The sequence below is a fragment of the Scyliorhinus torazame genome, chromosome 4 (assembly GCF_047496885.1).
Source record: "Scyliorhinus torazame isolate Kashiwa2021f chromosome 4, sScyTor2.1, whole genome shotgun sequence".
Lineage (NCBI taxonomy): Eukaryota > Metazoa > Chordata > Chondrichthyes > Carcharhiniformes > Scyliorhinidae > Scyliorhinus > Scyliorhinus torazame.
In genome coordinates, this window is record NC_092710.1 from 221,771,238 (window position 1) to 221,785,255 (window position 14,018).

The 14,018-nt window shown below is 45.3% G+C and overlaps 1 protein-coding gene across 18 annotated transcripts in view; it reads left to right on the forward strand.

Moving 5' to 3' along the window:
* The window catches only part of fam184ab (family with sequence similarity 184 member Ab), a 316,427-nt gene that overhangs the window by 190,100 nt on the left and 112,309 nt on the right, over positions 1-14,018 (forward strand). For all 18 annotated transcript variants that reach the window (XR_011940729.1, XR_011940730.1, XR_011940731.1 and 15 more), the window contains exons 8-9: positions 6,802-6,923; positions 8,657-8,807. Coding sequence is in view for 12 of the 18 variants with exons in the window: in XM_072499372.1 (XP_072355473.1) it covers positions 6,802-6,923; positions 8,657-8,807 (273 nt within the window). In the remaining 6 variants the exon portion in view is untranslated. The remainder of the gene's footprint in view (positions 1-6,801; positions 6,924-8,656; positions 8,808-14,018) is intronic.

A 14,018-nucleotide genomic window follows, 5' to 3' on the forward strand; every position in this document is an offset into this window, starting at 1 on the left:
TTTATCATGGCCAATCCACTTAACCTGCACATCTTTGGACTATGGGAGGAAACCGGAGCACCCGGAGGAAACCCACGCAGACACGGGGAGAACGTGCAGACTCCGCACAGACAGTGACCCAGCGGGGAATCGAACCTGGGACCCTGGAGCTGTGAAGCAATTGTGCTAACCACCATGCTACCGTAGGCAAGGGAATCTATGTGTGGAGCCAGAGGAAATGGGCGAGATACTAAATGAGTACTTTGCATCAGTATTCACCAAAGAGAAGGAATTGGTGGATGTTGGATAGTGGTGTTCCGCAGGGATCAGTGCTGGGACCTTTGCTGTTTGTAGTATATATAAATGATTTGGAGGAAAATGTAACTGGTCTGATGAGTAAGTTTGCAGACGACACAAAGGTTGGTGGAATTGCGGATAGCGATGAGGACTGTCAGAGGATACAGCAGGATTTAGATCGTTTGGAGACTTGGGTGGAGAGATGGCAGATGGAGTTTAATCCGGACAAATGTGAGGTGATGCATTTTGGGAGCTCTAATGCAGGTAGTGAATATCCAGTAAATGGTAGAACCCTCAAAAGTATTGAAAGTCAGAGAGATTTAGGTGTACAGGTCCACAAGTCACTGAAAGGGGCAACACAGGTGGAGAAGGGAGTAAAGAAGGCATATGGCATGCTTGCCTTCATTGGCCGGGGAATTGAGTATAAGAATTGGCAAGTCATGTTGCAGCTGTCTAGAACCTTAATTCGGCCACACTTGGAGTATAGTGTTCAATTCTGGTCGCCACACTTGTGGAGGCTTTAGAAGGGTGCAGAAGAGATTTACCAGGATGTTACCTGGTATGGAGGGCATTAGCTTTGAGGAGCGGTTGAATAATCTCGGTTTGTTCTCACTGGAACGGCGGAGGTTGAGGGGCGACCTGATAGAGGTCGTAAAATTATGAGGGGCATAGACAGAGTGGATAGTCAGAGGCTTTTCCCCAGGGTAGAGGGGTCAATTACTAGGGGGCATAGGTTTAAGGTGCGAGGGGCAAGGTTTAGAGTAGATGTACGAGGCAAGTTTTTTTACACAAAGGGTAGTGGGTGCCTGGAACTCGCTGCCGGCGGAGGTGGTGGAAGCAGGGACGATAGTGACATTTAAGGGGCATCTTGACAAATACATGAATATAATGGGAATAGAGGGATACGGACCCAGGAAGTGTAGAAGATTGTAGTTTAGTCGGGCAGCATGGTCGGCACGGGCTTGGAGGGCCGAAGGGCCTGTTCCTGTGCTGTACTTTTCTTTGTTCTTTGTTGTTTGTTCATTTGCAAGTGTCCATGCCTACCAATCCCCATAATCTCATCCACACATCCCTGGACACTAAGTGCCAATTTACATGGCTGATCCACCTAACCTGCACATCTTTGGACTGTGGGGGGGAACCCGAGCACCCGGAGGAAACCCACGCAGACACGGTGAGAATGTACAAATTCCACACAGACAGTAACCCGATGCTGGAATTGAACTGGATCACTGGCATTGTGAGGCAGCAGTGCTACCCACTGTGCCACCGTGCCGCCCTGATGGACTAGTCGATGTCAGCTGCCCGCAAGAATGTGGTTTGGAGAGTGAGGAAATATCTTTCGGGTTCACAGGAACAGGGTCACTTAGCTTGACAAGAGTGTGATACAAAGTAGGAGGGGGCTGTGTTTATGCAGATAGGTAGTGGTTTAACATTTTTCAAGAAGATCTGAAGGCAAGGGGGCACCAGAGACATACACCGCCAGTGGCACTGAAACTCACTGTGGTCCTTAACATTTCCAAGGTTCCGCAGCTGACTCATGTGGCATTTCCCAGTCAGCTGTACACAGGTGTACCCACGCTGTGACCAATGCCATTTCGCCACACACAGCAACTCAGACAAGGAGGATAATGGGCTTTGCATCCATGTTTGGCTTTACACAGGTTCAAGACATGACTGCACAAATGTTGCAAAAAAGGCTCCTGTGCAGAATTCAGGGCGGGTACATAAACAGCGAGGGCCAGCACTTTTTGAATGTGCAGCTGCACTTTGACCATCGCAAGAGGTTCCTTCTTGTCTGCACCTGTTATCCTGATGGTTGCCACAGCTAATTTATTTCACGGAAATCAAGTCTGCCTCAATTGACCTCACATCTACATCGGTGGATACTCGGGGATAAACGGGTATTTCCTGAGGAAGTGGCTGATCACCCATATGGCAACTGCAGACAGACCCCAGAGAAGGTACAATGAAAGCCACTTTCATACGAGGGCTCTGAATGAACAGGCCATTGGGCTGCTCAAAATGTGGTTCAGATACCTTGACTGTTTAAGTGTGACCCTACAGTTGGCACCTTTCTGAGAGACCTGTATAATTTTAGTTTGCTGCATGCTCCATAACCTGGTGCAGCAAAGGGGCCTGGTACTGGAGCCAGAGGAGGGTGAGAAATAGAGCCTCTCCTTGTATGAGGAATAGCAGGAGGATTAGAGTGAGATGGAAGGTGCACGAGAGAGACCCTGGAAACGGGACGTGTGGGAATCCAAAGTCAGTTTGTGATGGAAAACTTGCAAGAGCGTGATTTAAGTCTTGGAAAGCAGAGTACAGAGCACCTTTGGAGACAACAAAGGCAGGACATTAACTCCATCATGCATCTGACGACCTGTGAGGCTTGAGGAGCAACAACTGTATTCTGCTTGTGGGTGGTGGGTGAGAAAATGATGACAAGTAGCCGCTTAATAAAATCTAAATATTGAGTATATATTGTAAATAATTTTAAATCTTCTCTTATAAAGGATTTACTTTCACTTAATCCATGTTTCGTCAATTAATGTACTTTGCTAAGCCAACCAAAGCACCATTGTAATCCAGTTAGTGCTCTAACCAAAGCACTTGGACTCTCCTACGTATTGGTCCCATAGTCTTTCCATTCAATAATCGGCCACCCATGAGATAGTCCTGTTCAAGGCCCTTTTTCTCCCCCACTGCTGCAACAGAGCTCTATTCACCGTGCAGGAAGCCTCGCACCTCTTGCACTAAGGTGCTTTTGCATGGGACTCAACACAAAGCTGGCCACTCTCTTGTGGCTGCTGACCTTGCCCCCTCCAAACCAAGACAGCATTCAGGTCCCTTTCCTCTCTGCAAAAACCATTCCTCTCTGAGACCTCCTGCACACTGCTACTATCTGAGTCCCAACTGTTATTGTTCGGATACCAAATACATAAAAGTGGCTAAAATGCACCGTGGATTCAGTAAGAGATATGTAGCCACTTTTGGTGCTGTGGGGCGGGATTCTCTGACCCCCCGCCGGGTCGGAGAATCGTCGGGGGCTAGCGTGAATCCCGCCCCCGCCGGTTGCCGAATCGCACCGCGCCGGTTGGTGGGCCCCCCCCCGGCGATTCTCCGGCCCGGATGGGCCGAAGTCCCGCTGCTGGAATGCCTGTCCCGCTGGCGAGAATCAAACCACCTCTCTTACCGGCGGGACAAGGCGGCGCGGGCAGGCTCCGGGGTCCTGGGGGGTAGCGGGGCGATCTGGCCCCGGAGGGTGCCACACGGTGGCCTGGCCCGCGATCGGGACCCACCGATCCGCGGGTGGGTCTCTGCCGTGGGGGCACTCTTTTCCTTCCGCCTTCGCCATGGTCTCCAGCATGGCGGAGGCGAAAGAGACCCCCTCCACTGCGCATGCGCGGGGATGCCGTGAGCGGCCGGTGACGCTCCCGCGCATGCGTCGCAAGGCAAAGTCAGTTTCGCGCCAGCTGGCGGGGCACCAAAGGCCTTTCCTGCCAGCTGGCGGGGCGGAAATTAGTCCGGCGCGGGCCTAGCCCCTCAAGGTGAGGGCTCGGCCCCCCAAGATGCGGAGACTTCCGCACCTTTGGGGCGGCGCGTTGCCAGACTGATTCGCGCCATTTTCGGCGCCGGTCGGCGGACATCACGCCGATTGCGGAGAATCCCACCCCTGGCCTTTACTTAGAAACTAGTCAGGTCAAAAATAGTTGAATTCTGGATCAATGCTTCTTTGAAATGTATATCACAGGCTAGAAGAAGTGCATGACATTTATTATTTCAAACAGCTAGACCATCAATCGAGCTTTCTTATAAGAGAAGTCAAGTTGTTTGGATTGGATTGGATTTGATTTGTTTATTGTCACGTGTACCGAGATACAGTGAAAAGTATTTTCCTGCGAGCAGCTCAACAGATCATGAAGTACTTGAGAAGAACAGGGAATAAAAGAAAATACATAATAGCTCAACACAAGGTATACCATGTAACTACATATGCACTGGCATCAGATGAAGCATACAGGGGTGTAGTGTTGATGAGGCCAGTCCATAAGAGGGTAATTTAGGAGTCTGGTGACAGTGGGGAAGAAGCTGTTTTTTAGTCTATTCGTGCGTGTTCTCGGACTTCTGTATCTCCTACCCGATGGAAGAAGTTGGAAGAGTGAGTAAGCCAGGTGGGAGGGATCTTTGATTATGTTGCCCGCTTTCCCCAGGCAGCGGGAGGTGTAGATGGAGTCAATGGATGGGAGGCAGGTTCGTGTGATGGACTGGGCGGTGCTCACGACTCTCTGAAGTTTCCTGCGTCCTGGGCCGAGCAGTTGCTATACCAGGCTGTGATGCAGCCCGATAGGATGCTTTCTATGGTGCATATGTAAAAGTTGGTAAGGGTCAATGTGGACATGCCGAATTTCCTTAGTTTCCTGAGGACGTATAGGCGCTGTTGTGCTTTCTTGGTGGTAGCGTCGACGTGGGTGGACCAGGACAGATCTTTGGAGATGTGCACCCCTAGGAATTTGAAACTGCTAACCATCTCCACCTCGGCCCCGTTGATGCTGACAGGGGTGTGTACAGTACTTTGCTTCCTGAAGTCAATTACCAGCTCTTTAGTTTTGCTGGAATTGAGGGAGAGATTGTTGTCACTACACCACTCCACTAGGTTCTCTATCTCCCTCCTGTATTCAGACTCATGGTTATTCGAGATCCGGCCCACTATGGTCGTATCGTCAGCAAACTTGTAGATGGAGTTGGAACCAAGTTTTGCCACGCAGTCGTGTGTGTACAGGGAGTAGAGTAGGGGGCTAAGTACGCAGCCTTGCGGGGCGCCGGTGTTGAGGACTATTGTGGAGGAAGTGTTGTTGTTCATTCTTACTGATTGTGGTCTGTTGGTCAGAAAATCGAGGATCCAGTTGCAGAGTGGGGAGCCAAGTCCTAGGTTTTGGAGCTTTAATATGAGCTTGGCTGGAATTATGGTGTTGAAGGCGGAGCTGTAGTCAATAAATAGGAGTCTAATGTAGGAGTCCTTGTTTTTGAGATGCTCTAGGGATGAGTGTAGGGCCAGGGAAATGGTGTCTGATGTGGACCGGTTGCAGCGGTATGCGAATTGCAGTGGATCAAGGTGTTCTGGGAGTATGGAGGTGATGCGCTTCATGATCAACCTCTCGAAGCACTTCATTATGACTGAAGTCAGGGCCACTGGTTGGTAGTCATTGAGGCACGTTGCCTGGTTCTTCTTTGGTACCGGTATGATGGTGGTCTTCTTGAAGCAGGTGGGGACCTTGGAGTGGAGTAGGGACAGGTTAAAGATGTCCGTGAAAACCTCTGCCAGCTGGTCCGCGCAGGCTCTGAGTGCACGACCAGGGATCCCGTCTGGGCCCGTCGCCTTCCGAGGGTTCACTTTCAGGAAGGCCAATCTGACTTCGGAAGCTGTGATGGTGGGTATGGGTGAATTATGGACTGCTGGGGCACTCGCCAGTGGATTGTTGGTTACCTGCTCGAACCGAGCATAGAATGCATTGAGTTCATCGGGAAGGGGTGCGCTGCTGCCAGAGATACTGTTCGGCTTCGCTTTGTAGCCCGTTATGTTGTTTAGTCCTTGCCACAACCGCCGAGAGTCTGTCTGTGACTCTAGCTTGGTTTGATATTCTTCTTGGCATCTCGGATGGCTTTGTTTGAAAACCTACATAGATTTTCAAGAATTCAGAATCTATTATTGTAATTGTTGTCAGGTATTAAAATAAAATCTACTATCAAAATGCTAGAAGAATTCTTCTGTCAGTGCTGGACAATAGTTGTTGTGACTAGTCTATTCTTTTTCAGGTAGTATCGTTGAATATTCGAAGATGACTGAACAACGTAATTTTGCTTTGGGGCAGGGCAAAGAGGCAATCCCCAAGTCTACCTCAGCTAGAACGGGGGTTTGCACTGTTGATGTTATCCAGAACCACACATTCATCTTGCTCACTGAGCTAAATGCCCCCTGACTATTGTACAAGAAAATGTTATTGTTGAAATTAGCCTCCTTTGACAGATAAGAAAAGGCAATTTAAGAAAAACTCTTGGCCACCTATTCTCTGCTTCAACGACATAACATGCCATAGAGTGTCTCCTTGTGGCTCACCTCCCGAGTAATGGCTGTTTGCAACTTAGTCAAAAGTGATACAAGTTTTATTGTAAGTCAAAAAGTGTGTTAATGTCTTGCCATAGCTTTCTGTTATTGTAATCATTCCACTTCTAGCCTGACCAAGATGATATGACTGGCAACTGCCTGCTTTCAAAGTAGGTAATATAATTGGTGGACATATGTAACATTACAAGAGATGAGCAATAATTAGTGCTATCGCAGCATGGCTCAAAGAATTGTGGAAGTATGGGTCATAAAAGATTTGGTCTCTTATGAAGCACGATAAAGAAGTAAAACCTTTTTGGTAACAATTGAATTTGCAAAGAAATAATTACAATAGACGTTACATTTTTGTAACATGTAAAGAATTACTACAGTAACAAGAATCATTTGTTTGTCTGCCATAGGGAGAATTGGAGCAGCAAAGGCAGGACTATGAGGCAAGACTGATGGCAGTAAAAGAAGAGGAGGAGCACAAATTGGAAAAATTGGAAAAGGATTTGGAACAAAAATGGAAAGTAATTGTAAGGTAATTCCAGTGATCCAATTGAATGTAATCCACTGCCAATTGTTACAATCCCAGCTCATGTTAATTCTGGATAAGTCAGATCCCACAGTGAAACCTGGCTTGATAGATGCTAACTTTATTTATTTTTGAAGAACCTTGTAGAGGAACATGACTGAACAAATTCACAGGAGTCTGCTGATGAACTTTTAACACAAAAATTAAAACATTTATTAAACAAGAAAAATTAACTATTTTGCACCAGACAAAAAGATTGGAAAGATCACAACACCAACACATGAAAATGATTCAAATCGCACTATTCTTTTAGCCCAGAAATATCTTTGCAAATAGACAGATAAACAATTTCCAAGTAAGTATGAGGTACACGTAAATTAACAGATGAACTGTGGTCAGCCACACCACCCTCCAACATAGTAACATTATGGTGGGGCAGGCAATAAACAAAAAAATAATGGATGCATGTAGAAATGGTACAGCAGTTATAATGGGGGATTTTAATCTACATGTCGATTGGTTTAACCAGGTCGGTCAAGGCAGCCTTGAGGAGGAGTTTATAGAATGTATCCGCAATAGTTTCCTAAAACAGTATGTAATGGAACCTACATGGGAACAAGCGGTCCTAGATCTGGTCCTGTGAATGAGACAGGATTGATTCATGATCTCATAGTTAGGGATCCTCTCGGAAGGAGAGATCACAATATGGTGGAATTTAAAATACAGATGGAGGGTGAGAAGGTAAAATCAAACAGTAGTGTTTTGTGCTTAAACAAAGGAGATTACAATGCGATGAGAGAAGAACTGACTAAGGTAGACTGGGAGCAAAGACTTTATGGTTAAACAGTTGAGGAACAGTGGAGAACCTTCCAAGCGAGTCCTTCCTCAGCAAAGGTTTATGCCAACAAACAGGAAGGACGGTAGAAAGAGAGAAAATCGACCATGGATATCTAAGGAAATAAGGGAGAGTATCAAATTGAAGGAAAAAGCATTCAAAGTGGCAAAGATTAGTGGGAGACTAGAGGACTTGGAAATCTTTAGGGGGCAACAGAAAGCTACTAAAAAAGCTATAAAGAAGAGTAAGATAGATTGAGAGTATACTTGCTCAGAATATAAAAACAGACAGTAAAAGTTTCTACAAATATATAAAACAAAAAAGAGTGGCTAAGGTAAATATTGGTCCTTTAGAGGATGAGAAGGGAGATTTAATAATGGTCGATGAGGAAATGGCTGAGGAACTGAACAGGTTTTTTGGGTCGGTCTTCACAGTGGAAGACACAATCATTGACCTATGTAGCACAGAATCCTCTATGTACTACAGAATACACCAAAAACCTCTAGATTTGTATGCCTGCGCTGCTTCTGTTCAAACTATGCTAACTCGCTTTTTCAGTTGCAAAGCAAGGTTTCGACTTGCTCTATGTCAATGCATCAATTTTGGAATTAACAAAGTTTTTTGATTTAATTCAAAGCATCTTAAATTGGCTTTTACAAACCTTTGACACGTGACTGAATTTCATAACTTATTATAACTGGTGTACACAAGGGAAGAATTTCAGGAAAGAGTGTTAAGATTTTCTTGGGCAAACTTTCTTTTCAACCTTGACTTATCATTTTTTGAATTAATAAATCTGATGATTTGAGGAGTTCACTATTTAAATATTTCTATGTTTGTATGTGCAAATAAACCTTGCCAGCTGTTTGTAAACTGAAATGCTGAAGTAAAGTATTTATCTTAGGGAAGAACATGATAAACTGTGTGAGAAGTTAGAAAGACAGCATGAAGAAGAGAAACGGTCTGCTCTGGGTAAACTGTCGCATCTGAAGGACCAAGAAAATAGCGCAGAGAAAGAAAGTTGGCAGAAAAAGGTTGAAGATCTTCTGAATCAGGTGACTGGATCTTCTCTGTTTTGATACAGTTTTTATAACAGTGTAATATCCAATGCAATTTACTTTTTGCAAATTTTCCCTTCCTTCATCCAATATCTGACTTCTCTTTTAATATTAAAATAGCACTGATAAATACAACTAAAAAGAAACTGCATTTCTTCAAATGCTGTTGGGGATTTTTTTGTTATTGCGTACATGAATTAGAGCGATGGCTTTAAGTAACCTAATAAAAATATAAGGACATTTTTTTTAATGTTACAACCAAACTGAAAAGTTGTAACTAATTCCATTGTATATTTATATTTTCCCTCATTGTTCTCACTTTACCTTTTCTGTTCTGAAGGCAGTGACTAAGTCGTAATTCCATGGATAATAGTGGTGGCGGCAAGCAGCCATTCTTTATGTGGTATCCTTGTCTGTGACTGAGGGTGGGCAGCCTATATTCATTTATAGAATAATTCCGAACAAGGCCATCTCTAATTGCTCCTGTGAAAGTGGCGATGAACCACCTTCTGAAAAAATGAAAATAAAAATTGCGTATTGTCACAAGTAGGCTTCAATGAAGTTACTGTGAAAAGCCCCTAGTCGCCACATTCCGGTGCCTGTTCGGGGAGGCTGGTACGGGAATTGAACCGTGCTGCTGGCCTGCCTTGGTCTGCTTTAAAAGCCAGCTATTTAGCCCAGTGTGCTAAACCAGCCCTCGATCACTGCAGCTCAATTGGTGAAGCATCCAGCAGTGCTCTTAGGTATGGAGCTCCAGAAATTTGACTCAGTGATGAAAGAACAGTGATGTATTTCCAAGTCAGGATGGCATATGACGTGGAGGGCACCTGGAGGTTGTGAGTTTCAGTGGTACTGTTGAAGGAGTCTTGGTGTGTTGCTAGAACACATTTTCCAGATGGTACCCATTCCAACAACTGTGTGCTGGTGGATGGGGTGTTTAAAACGTACATTGCTCTGTTCTGATGAACTTCTTGAGTGTTGTTGGAGCTGCCCTCTTCTGGGAAAGTGGAGAGTATTCTCTGACCCTCCTGTTTTCAGGCTCTCTGCGTGTAAGTGGCTGAGGGTATGTTCATTTGAGGCAAGAGGGCATTAGATGATTGTTTGAATAGAAAGAGTGTGCAGGGTTATAGGGTAAAGGCAGGAGAATGGTACTAAGTCATAATGCTTAATTGGAGGACCGACGCAGACATGATAGGCTGAATGGCTGCATAATACACTGTTCTAATGTGATTCTGTAGATGATGAAAAAGCCACTGAGCTGTTTTGTGCTTGTCTTTATTATATTTTAATTCAGAATAATTCATTTTTATTAAATGTAATTCTGTTTTAATTCAAGATTTGATTCACTATCTAATATAGTATGCATGAAATATTTCAATATATAGAATGTGAAGGTTTGAGAAATGTTAAGCTCGTTAAAGCCATTTTGGCCCAACAAACCTGCCTAACAATTCAATTTTTATTGCTGCTTAAATTCATTTCAGCGATTTTTTTTGGGGGATAACTTATTCCACAAAAATGTTCTTGATGTCAAACACCTACTGCACCTTCATAGCATTTAGTCTATGTTAAAGGGTTAAATAGTGTGGTCTATTCTTTTTCCTTCTGCCAAATCAACTTTGTTTAAACTCAAGGTAATAATACGGGGAGTAATCTTGGACTGCTGTACGGATATGCATCTATCAGTGACAGAATATGCAATAATGAATTCAATATACATTCTGTGAAGAGCATCCTCACATCATTTTAAGTATAGAATAATGTAAAAAGTAATGAAATTTGTTTGCTCTGGTGATGATTAATTTATTTTTAATTTATCATCTTGAGCTTCCTGTGATTTGTAGCAGATTAGCCAAGTTCAGGCTGCTTTGTCAATGACCTTTTCTTCATCAGCAGGGCAGAAGTGGAGATCTTTGCTGATTGCACAGTGTTCAGTAACATTTGCAACTCCTCAAATACTGTATGCAGCAAGACCTGGGAAACATTCAGGCTTCTGCTGATCAGTGGCAGAAAATATTTGTGCCTGGGGCAGCAGGGTGGCGCAGTGCTTAGTACTGCTGCCTCACGGCGCCGAGGTCCCAGGTTTGATCCCAGCTCTGGGTCACTGTCTGTGTGGAGTTTGCACATTCTCCTGTGTTTGCGTGGGTTTCGCCCCCACAATCCAGAGATGTGCAGGGTAGGTGGATTGGCCATGTTAAATTGCCCCTTAATTGGAAAAAATGAATTGGGTACTCTAAATTTACTTTAAAATTAAATAAATAAAATATTTGTGCCTTGTACATGCCAGGCAATGAACATCTTCAACAAGAGAGAATCTAATCATCTCCCCTTAACCTTCAGCAGCATTACTATGTTGAAGTCCCCACCATTATTCTGGGGGTTACCATTTGCTAGAAATTTAACTGAACCAGTCAAATAAATACCATGGCTACAAAGACAGGTCCGAAGCTGGGAATTCTGCACCACGTAATTCATGTCTTTACTCTCTAAAGCTTGTCCACCACTGAAAAGGCACAAGTCAGGAGTGTGATGGGCTACTCAGCACTTGCCTGGATGAATGTAGCTTCCAACACTCAAGATGCTCAATATCATGCAGGACAAAACAATCCACTTGATCAGCACCACCTTGACAGTGCCAACAGTGTATCATCTACGAGATGCAATGCAGTAACGTGGCAAGCCTCCTTTGACAGTACCTTCCAAACTTGTGACCTCTACCATCTGGAAGAACAAGGGCAGCAGACACATGGGAACACCACCACCTGCAAATTGTCCTCCAAGCCACCAACTATCCTGACTTCGAACTGTATTGTCATTCCTTCATTGTTGCTGGGTAAAAATCCTGGAACTTCCTTCCTGACAGCACTGTGGGTGTCCCTACATTAGATGGGCAGCAGCAGTTCAAATAGATGGCTAAACAGCACCTTCCTGAGGACAGTTAAGAATAGGCAATAAATACTAGCCTTGCTAGCAATGTCCATATCCCATGAATGAAAGCAAACAGAAACCAAGCTGAAATGTTTCCTTCAGAGTTCTCAAATCCTTTGACTTCACGCACCCTGACTTCAGAAACCCAGAATAAGGTATGTTTGAATGAATAGCTGATCTGACGCTGGCCATAAGCTGCAGGAGCAGAAGTAGACCATTCAGCCCATCGAATGAGATCATAACTGATCCGATATGGTAACCCTTAACTCCACTTTTCCATTTTATCCCCATAATCCTTAATTCCCTTTCTGATTAAAAATCTGTCTATCTCAGCCTTGAACATACTTAATGACCCAGCATCTATAGACCTCTTAGTTAAAGAATTCCAAGGATTCACTTCCCTCTGAGAGAGAAATTCTTCCTCATCTCTATCTTAAATGGGTGACCCCTTACTTTGAGATTTTTCCCTCTGCTTCTAGACTTCCTCACAAGGGGAAACAACTCTGTCAAGTCACCTGAGAATCCTATATGTCTCAATAAGTGCGCCTCTCATTTTTCTAAACTCCAATGCGTGTAGGCCCAAACCACTAAACCTCTCCTCATAAGAAAATCCCTCCATGCACTGGATCGATCTAGGGAACCTTTTCTGGACTGCCTCCAATGCCAGTATATCTTTCTTTATATAAGGGGACTTTCGTCAGCTCTGGCAAGGCCTAAACAACATAACGTGCTACCAAGCGAAGCCGAGCAAAATTTCCGGCAGCAGCGTACCTCTCCCTGATAAACTGAACGCTTTCTATGCTCTATTCGAGCCAGGAAACCATCAAACTGCTGTCGATTGCCATAGCAGCCCCCGACACACCCATACCCACCATCACAACTTCCAAAGTCACTTTAGCCTTCCTGAAAGTGAACCCTCGGAAGGCGAAGGGTCCAGATGGGGTCCATGGTCTCGCACTCAGATCTTGCGCGGCCCATTCTGTCGGAAGGGCCCCACCTGCTTCAAGAAGACCGCCATCATACCGATGACAAAGAAGAACCAGACAACGTGCCTCAATGACTACCATCCGGTGGCCTTGATATCGATCGTAATGAAGTGCTTGGAGAGGTTGGTCATGAGGAAAATCAACTGCATACTCCCAGAATTCCTAGATCCACTGCAATTCACATACCGCCGCAACCAGTCCACAGCAGACACCATCTCCCTGGCCCTATACTCATCCCTGGAGCATCTCCACAACAAGGACTCCTACACCATTTATTGACTACAGCTCCGCCTTCAACACCATAATTCCAGCCAAGCTCCTATCAAAGCCCAAAAACCGAGGACTTGGCTCCTCACTTAGCAACTGGATCCTCGACTTTCTGACCCATAGACCACAATCTGTAAGAATAAACAGCAACACCTCTTCCATGATAGTCCTCAATACTGGGACCCTGCAAGGCTGCATACTTAGCCCCCTACTTTACTTCCTATACACGCACGACTGAGTGGAAAAATCTGGCTCCAACTCCATCTACAAGTTTGCTGACGACACGACTGTAGTGCGTCGCATCTCAAACAACGACATGGAGGGAGATGGAAAACCTAGTGGAGTGGTGTAACGACAACAACCTCTCCCTCAATTTCAGCAAAACTAAAGAGCTGGTCATTGACTTCAGGAAGCAAAGTACTGTACACATCCCTGTCAGCATCAACGGAACCGAGGTGGAGAGATGGTTGACAGCTTCAAATTCCTAGGTGTGCACATCACCAAAAATCTGTCCTGATCCACCCACGTTGACACTACGACCAGGTAAGCACAACAATGCCTGTACTTCTTCAGGAAGGAAATTCGGAATGTCCACATTGACTCTTACCAACTTTTACTGTTGCACCATAGAAAGCATCCTATCTGGCTGCATCGCAGCCTGGTATGGCAACTGCTCTGCCCAAGACCGCAGGAAACTTCAGAGAGTCGTGAACACCACCTAGTCCATCACACAAACCCTCCTCCCATCCATTGACTCTATCTGCACTTCCCACTGCCTTGGGAAAGTGGGCAGCATAATCCAAGTCCTCTCCCACCCGGCTTACTCACTCGTCCAACTTCTTCCATCGGGCAGGAGATACAAAAGTCTGAGAACCCATGAATAGAATAGGGCGGTACGGTACCATAGTGGTTAACACTGTGGCTTTGCAGCTCAGGGTCCCGGGTTCTATTCGCGGCTTGGGGCACTGTCTGTGCGGAGTCTGCACGTTCTCCGCGTGTCTGCGTGGGTTTCCTCCGGGTGCTCCTG